The 10,286-nt window shown below is 37.0% G+C and overlaps 1 protein-coding gene across 2 annotated transcripts; it reads left to right on the forward strand.

The window, feature by feature from the left end:
- The first annotated feature begins 422 nt into the window (after positions 1–422).
- LOC131144146 (mitotic-spindle organizing protein 1B) lies at positions 423–5,995 on the forward strand. Of its 2 annotated transcripts, XM_058092575.1 has the most exons (3): positions 423–743; positions 2,663–2,858; positions 5,488–5,995. In XM_058092575.1, the coding sequence occupies exon 3, from the start codon at positions 5,561–5,563 to the stop codon at positions 5,780–5,782; it is 222 nt and encodes a 73-aa protein (XP_057948558.1). In that variant the 5' UTR covers positions 423–743; positions 2,663–2,858; positions 5,488–5,560; the 3' UTR covers positions 5,783–5,995. The 2 variants fall into 2 exon arrangements, with proteins under 2 accessions (XP_057948558.1, XP_057948557.1); XM_058092574.1 differs by lacking the exon at positions 2,663–2,858 and having other exon boundaries at positions 425–743.
- Positions 5,996–10,286: the final 4,291 nt, after the last annotated feature.

Genomic DNA, 10,286 nt, shown 5'->3' on the forward strand with positions numbered 1-10,286 from the left:
ACTTAGTATGATTTTAATATATATATTTTAATAAAATTGGACAATTATTTTGTGATGTATTTAACGGATTTACCTGAATCAAGTTTTGTTTTCAACGAACTCTATCCACGACGAAAATAATTAGTAGACCTGGCAAAATGGATAAAAATCCATTAATCAAAACCATATCCGACCCATTTTAACTTACTTATAATCATCCATTTGTTAAACGAGTTGAATGTAATTTTTTATTTTTATATCCGCCCCCTTAACAGGTTGGGTCGGGTTTATCCGATGGATATCCGTCAACCCGCTTACATTATTAACCCAGAAAAGCCCAACAGGTTACAGCCAGCCCCAGCCAGCCTAGTGAGCCCACTGCCCAAGTGCCCACACGGCCCACACGCCCCGCTCGGCCCCTCCCACTCCCAGGCCAGCCCTAAATCCCTAATGCCCTATTCAATTCGAGCCCTCGCTGCCCTATTCAATTCTTCATTCAGAGAGCCAGCACAAGAGAGTGAGAGACCCTTCTGGCCTTCTTCTTCAACCCATTCGAAGCCCTCTGGCCTTCGTGAGTTCGTCATCAACTCTTCGAACCAGCAGGAGCTTCGTGAGTTGGTCTTCCACACTGCGAACCAGCAGGAGCCCTTCGCGAGTTAGTTAGGAGCTTCGTGAGTTCGTCGTGGACATTTTGAACCAGAAGGAGCTCTTAGCAAGCTCGTCTTCAAGTTTTCGTGAGTTCATCTGCGTCGAAGTTCGAATTTGTAAGTATTCTTTTTCTTCTTCTACAGATCTGCTTCTTCCTCTTCTACACTCCGTGGTGGACATATCGTGCTCCAATTGCTGCCATTGGAACTCCTGGAATCCTATTCTACTGCAGATGGGAGTTTTTACGCCTTCTTAAATTCAAACTCTTTTCACTTTTGCATTTGAATGAAAATCGAGTTATAGGGATCTCTACTAATGGAAATTGAGTTGTCTCTGAAACTTTATTTTTCCTCTCCTACTCTCTTCAACAGCCACCCCTGTTCTCAACCCTCGATTTTTCCACCTGTTAATATGACTATGGAAGGCCATATTAGCAGGGGCCGTGTTTTTACCCTCCTCAATTTATTCCTTGAAATCTCTCATTGATGTGAGGTACTTTTGGGTTTGGCCAAACTCTTCCCCCCTCTTAAGTTTGACATCTTCCATTTTTACTCAAATCAACTCAATGTCACTATTTTGGGTTTGTATTGTATGATTTTTCATGTGATATTTGTCAGAAATTTGGAGGAAGTTCATGGTAGTTTGTGGAAGAGCCCACTGACGCCATATGATTATTGTAACTTTCATTCGATTTAATATTTTCTCAAGCTATTTCTATTTTACAATTTTAGTGAAATTAGATACCGAGAATTATACTGCAGATGACTGAAAAAAAAAAACTTGCAAATTTGTTGAATTTTTTGTTTGATGTTTGCAATTATAATTGGGGTTGCATTTTTTGTTTAATTTTTGGGATTAATGAAATTTGCATGTTTAAATTTTAAACAGGAGGGATGAGGAGTGATATTTCATTTTTATTAAGTCTTTTACAAGCATAGAACCATGAGTCATTGCTTCAAGGTGGCCACATAATATTTTTTTAGAGCCTGAGTCTTCTAGGTTACTACTTATTCCCTCTGGCTGTTGGAGCACTTATCTGCATGTTGAAGGACAATTTTATAATTAAGGTGATTGTGGTTTGTGTGACATTGACTTGGAGCTCTTGGGATGCGTATCCATTCATGAGTTCAGCTGTCAATCCAAGTAGAAAAGCCCTTGCGCTCTACCCTGTCTTACTCATGTATGTATCTGTTGGTTTTCTGATCATTACTATTGATTAGAAAGTCAATTATGGCCATTGTAGGAAGTCCATCAGCAAAAGAAACTGGGATTGTTGGCATTCTACGTGTGATTATTATTTGCTTTCCATGTTGGAATTTACATGTTTTTTTTCCCAATGCTGCAAGCCAACTCAATATGTTTTGAGACATAATGTGCAAATGGTTTATACAAGTTGTATGAAATATTTCACTGGGAATTGCATCTTGTGCTACGCTGTGTTGTGCCTTCATATTGAGTTAACCTTAGGTTTCAAATGAAAGCATTTCAATTCATTCGAGGCATTCAAATGATTTTGAAGTTATCTGAAGGATGCATTGAGATTTTTTTAGTTTGTTGATAGTTTTATTTTGAGAGATTTACACGGTTTGAAAATAGTTGTGTTTAAAGAAACTCACATGCTTTAAGAACAGTTGTAATGTTTAGATTTTAGACTCACACGAGTCACACGGTTTGAGCTTCTATTTTGAGTTGGATTGGGACTAATTTATTATGTTTTATTGCTTACAGTTTTACTTGCATGAATCAGGAGTTGTTAATTAGTATAAACGATTGAATGATTGATATAATTACTAAAAAAGTTAATATACAAATTAAATCGCAAATTATTGTATACAATTTAAATTATTATGATACATAATAAATTATTAATAAAATTAAATTTGAGAATGGCGGATTATCCGCCCATCCGCTATGAATTATCCGACTCAAAACCGCCTAATGCGCCACTTAAACGAGTTTAATATGGATTATGATTTTTTTACCCGATAATCCGCATTATACGTCATGGATTATCTAACCCGAATTGCTTTGCCAGGTCTTCAGCGATGGATGATTAGTTTGGTGTAAACCATGGACTTAATAACTTGTCAAAGAAAACAAGAAAATCTCTGGGCACAGGCGGAAAGGGGGGAGTACTGGACTAGGCTGGGAGAGAGAAGCGTAAGGGAAGGAGGCGATTGGCCAGTGTCTGGTGGTTTTAGTGCGGCAGCGTCGATGCGCGGCGGCTCCTGGTTATGTCTATCCCTTTTATTCTTTTTCATCTTTTCCATTTTCTTTTTTTTTTGAAAAACACAGCCTCTAGGGAAAAAAAAAGTTTATCTTTTGTTAGATTTTCTCGGCAAAAACATGATTTTCTTTTTCTACTAACCAAACAGGTTTTCCTATTTCTTTTCCTGTTTCTTCCATTTTCTTCATCTTTTCTCGAGAGACAAACACTTGCAAAGGCAACCTCGTTTTGTTTTCTCACGCTTTCTCGCAGTTTCTCTCCTTCCAAACAGCGTGCGAATCCCAGATCCCAGATTTCATGGGTTTTACACGGATGATGATTCAGTGTCAGACGCATGATTCTGGATCTTATTTAGATCTATAGCTCCAGGGTCTTTTCTAGGACTTCTCTAGGCATTTTACCCCTATTTCTTGGCCATTTTCTTGCTCAGATCCTCAGGAAACGAACAGTCCTGGTTTCGGGGCTGGGGACCCGAATATTTTAACTGGACCGTCTCTAGTCGGGTCAAGTTAAACTGCATCCAAAATTTTAACTGGGTCGACACTGAGTCACAAGTCGGGTTGGACTGACCCGGATCGGAAAATTCTTCTCAATCCAGCGCCCTTTCTATCTCAACCTACAGCTTATTTATGATGTATGTGGTTTTTCTACTTTGCACAGTCAAGACGTTCTGCATTTGTAGCGACTGTGCATTTGAAGATTCTAGCATTCTTTACCAACCAAACATCCCCTACTTGTCATGACAGAACACTGCCAAAAAGCATTGTTATACTTCCCCTGGCCAAACTTCATAAACATACAAGAAGCCTTCAACATGGAAGGGCAAACCTGGTTTTTTCCGAAAATACCAAATTACTTATTCTAAACAGACAAAGTGAAGGGCCAGTGAAGAAACAAAAGCTAGCTTGTCTCTCCCCTCCCCAAACAAAGGACACTAACTTTAGGCTACAAGAGTCCTTAATTAAATCTTCTCTTTTAAGCAAGTCATTGGTGTTGATTTTCTAAAGGATCACAGTGGGATAAAAGCTTTAATTTTGTAGGAAACATTAGCTATCCCAATCAAAGAGTAGAAGGAAAAAGGAGCAACATTGGGATCTCAAGTCAAATGAGAAACAAAGGAATTCCCAACAAGGATCCAAGTACCAAACCCCTTTATCACTCCTCAAATGAATATGAAATGAATCAAGCAGGTTGTCAAGAGTGCTAACTCATTTATTTCTCATGAATATTTCTCTGGAAAAAATGGAAATCCCAAGGAGTCCCATTCTCTCGCAAAAAGAGAAGCAGAAGTTGGGTTATCATGAAGATTTTCTAACCAAAAGGGATGAGGATACACAAGAGCCAAAGACATCTTCCCCCACCCAAAGGTCCTCCCAAAATTGAACTCTCTCCATTACCAATTTTATATTGGACTTTAGGGAAAAAAGAATGATAACATCTGACATACTAACTTCCAAGGAATTGACTGAGTAATATTAACACCCACTTTGGCATCAACTCGTGTTGTAGTAGGCCAAATTTGTTGCCAATTACCTTACCAAAGAGAATTAGGTTCTAAAAGAAAGCGCCATTGTGACTTCACCTCAAAAGAGACGCTTTTCGACACCAAATTACCGAGACCCAAGCCTCCTTCCCTTTTAGACATACTCACAATCACCCAACCTACAATGGTGTCTACCCACGCTTATTATCACCACCACTTGACCGCAAAAAATCCATCATTATATAATATATAGCTGCATTATTTTTTCCCTTTGTCTTGAAGTTGTGAGCTTCAGCTCTTCAATTATGTTTGTCACAAATCCAGAACTGAAAGCCTAGTTTGTATTAGCTGCTTCCTTAACTGGGTTTGTCTTGTCTTAGTTTGTTTTAGAACTTCCTTTGAATTTTATGTTGCATTTGGTAATGTTTGATGTTATAAAAAAAGTGTTGTTTTGAGAGGGAAAGCTTTGCAGCATAATGATTTTGAAGCCAAAAATTTTGTCCTTTTTTCATACTTAATTTGCTTTTGAATATGTTATGTTTGGTTAAATTTTTGTTTGTGCTGCTCTACTTTTGAGAGCTGAACTGTTGAATGTTGAATTATTTGGATTTTTGAGTTCTTATATCATCCATTATTGTTTGGATTTTTGAGAGCAGAAGGTTATGCAGACTATTTTGCATGCTCTCATTGCTATATGAAAGAACTTCTCCAGGGCTTCGTTTGGAATTTGGACAACATTAGGGAAAAGAAAGGAAAATATAAAGGAATTCACTTTTTCATGTTTGGTTATAGGATAGTGAGAAAGGAGATAAAAGATAGAATAAGTCAACAAATACGCCATTAGCCTTTGATTTTATTAGATTATGATTCCACGTAGTTATATAGTTTTGCAAATTTGATGAATTGCATTCAGCTAGCTTGAATTTGATTAAATAGTGGTTGTTGATTTTACCATGCCTACTGAAAAAGGAAATAATTTTGTTAGATTGACTTGTTTGCGGAATTGAAAAGATGTCGGATTGACATTTTGCACAAACTTTTTGGGAAATGTTCTTGGTATATCAATTTCATCATAATACTTGTTTTGTTATTATGCTTTGATTTCTGCAATCTAGCAAGTGGGATGATAAAATAATTGTTTTAATTTCAGGTTTTAGTTTATAAACTTGGTTAATTCAAGTAATACTTTCTGGAGAATAGTCCTGTTTTTTCATACTCTCGACATGGACCCAGAGGCTGCACGAACTGCTCGGGAATCTCTTGACCTGGCTTTTCACATGTCAAACATTCTTGACACAGGGCTTGATCGTCATACCCTCTCAGTTCTTATTGCACTTTGTGATCTGGGCTTAAATCCTGAAGCTCTAGCTGCTGTTGTGAAGGAACTACGACAGGAACCCTCTTCTTCATCTGCAGTGCTGGCAACGTCATCATCCCATCCCTAAGCAGCTCTTGATTGCTTCTAGTAATTCTAGTTTATAGTTGTTTCGAGTGACCTCCTTTACTTAAGGATTTTTCTGTTTGATCTGCATATTCATCATGATACTTCTTCATGCATTCACTTACATGTAGTACTATCACTTGTATCACTGACCACATATTCTTGCGTCTAATATTTTGTACTTGGTCTCAGTTTCATCAGTTACTATATTTCATTAGATTGTGTTCTCTTTAGTTGATGTTTGATGTCCTTTTGCCATTGCTCGCTTGGCAGAGATCCAAATTTTCTCTTTATGAACAAAATGCGAGGTAACTTGCCAAATTTGAGGGTAGAAAGCAAGAACTTTGTATATCTCTAAATGAACACTCATTGTCAATAGCTAATTTCCTCTGGCTGTTTACAGTGAACTTCCCATAGTGCCAGGGTTTTTTGGAGTTTAGCTTTGCACTGGTTCATTTTTTTTTTTCTCTGGATAAAAAGAAGAGATTTCATTGAATGAGAAGGTTATACAATGATCAAAAGAAAGATTTGGAAGCACCAGTTCGTGGTGTGTTGTGAGTGCATCACGATAATAATCAATGACATAGAAATTAATTTCATTTGGTGATATATTTGTGATGCTCATATTTTGATAGTGTGGAAGAGAAACTGATAAATCAAATATGTGCTGTTAGTTAAAAAAACTAATTGTTCCAAATGTCATATAAAAGTCATTCTGTTGACATAATTATGATGTAGCAGCCTAACACCTACATCAAGGTTGCTATATTTGTGGTCCATTCCATCCAAGATGTTCCTTGTCAAGTCATGGAAATTATATATTTCCCTGCATTCCTGGAATTAGACCAAATGGAGGTTGAATTTGATGTTTCTTGGTTTGAAGAATCAGATTATGGGGAGTCATGATTATTTGTTATTGGTTTAGTCGAGCTCCATTGTCTAAAGGTTTATGTATGCTACTGCTATTCCATTGATCAACTGTGTAAAGCCCCAACTTAACTGGATTGTTCTTTATCCCAGGCTGGTTGTTTCATATTAAATGAGATAATAGATCTTTTAAGTCGGCTGGTAAGCACAGTTTTTAACATGCTATATGCCAGCGGCATTCACAGCTGACATGGAAGGAGCTTACATAATTGTTTGTTTGTTTGCTTTTCTTGTGTCCCATCTTTTCATTTTGTCTTGGATTTGTAGGGGTTTCACTGCTTGGTCCTACAGGCATAGCTAGAGAGAAAGATCCTGCTGCATTTGAAGTTGTAGATTGTTTTTTGCATGGACAGCTCTGTAATTGATCAGTCATCTAGGTCATTGATTATTTTGCTCACATATCGTGTGGTTATGTTTGGCTCAAGTTATTAAATTTGGTTTTTGAACATAATCGTTGAGATATTATACACAATAGTTGTCCTGGCAATTTGAAGTTGAAGCAATGCGTGCCATTATTCCTTAACTATGTAAGGGATGGCAACACACCCTCAATCTATTTCAACCTATTCTCAAAGCCTTCTAACTATTCAATCTTCTTATGGAAGACCTCAAGCTCTATTGGCCTTTTCTCTAGGGATTTTATATGTGGAATGAATTTCTCTAGTTCCACAATTCTTTTCCTAATTTCATATACACTATGGAGGATTCCTCTAGTGTTATTTTTTTTTTCTTGGCGGTCTCAAGTTTTGTTGGCATGCCTTTCTCTTTTGACAATTTCACACCAACAAATTCTTGGAGTTCTATGAACTCTGTCTCCAAGGTTTTTAGTTCTATCACTCTTGCCTTAAGTGCTTCGATGCGCTTTATCTTTCTAGACTTTGAATTTCTCATGTTGCTACTCATGGTGCTAGCACATTGTACTCATACTATCATGAACCCTCAATTAATGACTCAATTAAGGGTCATGTGACACTCGTGAATGGCTTTTCTTCAACTGATCAGTCGATGATTACACATTCAATTTTGCAGACATGAGGATCACATAAGTCTCTTTAACAACATGATAGTCATGAAAGTGATATTATAGTTGACCATAGTTCACATGGGCAAGAGACATTCATCTAGATATTATTCATAAATCAACAAAAGTATATCACAATCTATCATAAGGAGATGCAACGACGAAAAAAACTTAATTGAACAAAAGCATAGACATCAACACAACCCTAAGCTTAAGCCCAATATGAAAAAATGCAAACATTTATGCGTAGGGAAGGTGATTAGCCTAATCATCTTAGAAATGATCAGCCTTTTAGCACTCCTAATGACATATGTTCAGAATGATTACCATAATTAAATTGGTATTGCCTTCAAAAGAAAAGAAACATAAAATAAAGGAGAAAAGACCCCTTTTGATAGACTCACTATTCAAGCACTCCAACATGACTTTGAAGGGCCCATAGTATTCTTTAAAAAGGGTTGGCCTCAGTGTGACGCCCCGAACCCGTCATGTGGGGCCCGAAGTGCCACGTAGGAAAACTGCATAAATCCCTATAATAGACTTTGATACCATAAATACACAACCCGTCCCCAAATTAGGGTCCTGAGTGTTCCTGTCGATAACTAAAAACATAAATATGCAACGGAAGACAAACCACCTTAAAACACATTACCAGAGTTCTAATTGTCTCAACCACAATCACAAAACCCCCTGTCATTATATTACAACCCAAAATAAAAAAACACAACATCTGGTGTCTCACCAGCTCTGACAACCACTACTGACTGTCTAATCCAAGCCTGAAGTAAGCTAGGCTCGATTCCTTGAAGGACCTGAAATATTATATGAATATTGGGGTGAGACACTTCTCAATAAGGTGGATCAGATTATCATCAGTGTGTGGCTAGCATGAGTTTTAGTGTGAACATAATATTTCTATTTATTTAAGTGAACAGAAAATGACATTTGAAAACTATATTCACTTGTATAACTTAAAAATACCTATACCTTTCTTTCATAACATAATTCAGCTCAATATAGCCCATTTATCGTAAATTCACAAATATATGCATAGAAGAAGCAACTTCTTGAGCCACTAGACTAACGATATGTTTCCTTCCATAACGGGTTGTGTTGCCCAAAGGCAAGAGTTAGCATTTGGTTGGCTGACCAATGCTAAGTCAAACTAACTAATCTGTAGGTACGATTTGCCTACCTTGTCCTGGAATGTACCTCGGTAGGGTCCCTCGGAATGTCCTTCAGGAGGGGTCTCTCGGTATATCCTTCAGGAGTAGTACTATACCGAGGCCAAATCGATTATCCCCTACCACACTTTCATACTAGTGTGGTTGCACTCCCTCTTGATTATAGTTATGGTACCGTGCTCACATTACATTTGATCCCTTAGGGTTTTTAAACCATATATTACAATTTACGAAATAAAGTTGCAATAAAATCTCATTTCCGCATATCAGTATAAAACATGCCATATTGTATCTTGGCATCGAGCCACTATTTCATAACCTGACATATAGCCGTTATTTCATAAATTGGCATACAACCACTATTTCATACCCCAACATATAGTCGTCATTTCATAACCCAACATACCGCCGTCACATTCGGTTCTGCTAAAACATCTGATAAAACCATCATATTTAACTATGCTATAATACTCGTTCTCATGCCACACAATTTTAATTGATAAATCATAATATAATAAAATGCATTGGAAATATAAAATTTGCAGAAAATAAGGGTATGAACATCTTTAGGGTCTAATTTAACTCAAACTATAAGTTTTACAGGAAAAAAGGAGATGATCCACCCATTCACTTTAGTTTTCCCCAATATGTATAATACTCAAAACTATCATTTTTATAAGTCTAATTCATTCAGAATTCACATATACTGTTTCTAAAATCATATACAACAATTTAATTGGTTCATATTTCAAAAAGAGTTGACATAATCTAATCCCCTTACCTATTCTTGGAAAATCTGTCTAAAACCTTCTGAAACTCGAAACCCTAGCCACTTAAACCTGCCAAGGATTGACAGCCTATGACCCAGGAGGAGGGAGAGAGGATCGAGGAGCACATAAGAGTGATCCGGGAGGCTTAAGAGAGAGAGAGAGAGAGATTTTTATTTTCTAAAGAAAAATGAGCTTTTATATATATATATATATATGTATATATATATATATATACATATATATATATATAAAAGCTCATTTTTCTTTAGAAACTGACCCGCACGAAACCGTCAGCGGTTTGGCCATTTACCAAACCAAATTCTTCCTTGGAAACCTCTCGGTAGTTTTAACTATCGACGGTTTCTTGAGATTCCCTGAAACCATCGACAGTTTGGTCTTGTGTCAAACCGATTTCCTCATTTCTTTCCCTTTTTCTTTTTCCTTGTTATTTTCTTAGTTTGGGTTCCTACACTCAGAGTTTGAAGTTTTGGTGAAAACATTGTGATGATGATGATGGTGATGGGTGATGGGTGAAGAAAACAGTTGGTTTGAAAGCGTCAGACTTATATTACCAACTTGAAAACTAAAGTTTTAGAAAAGAGGATC

The sequence above is a fragment of the Malania oleifera genome, chromosome 12, assembly GCF_029873635.1.
Source record: "Malania oleifera isolate guangnan ecotype guangnan chromosome 12, ASM2987363v1, whole genome shotgun sequence".
Taxonomy (NCBI): Eukaryota; Viridiplantae; Streptophyta; class Magnoliopsida; order Santalales; family Ximeniaceae; genus Malania; species Malania oleifera.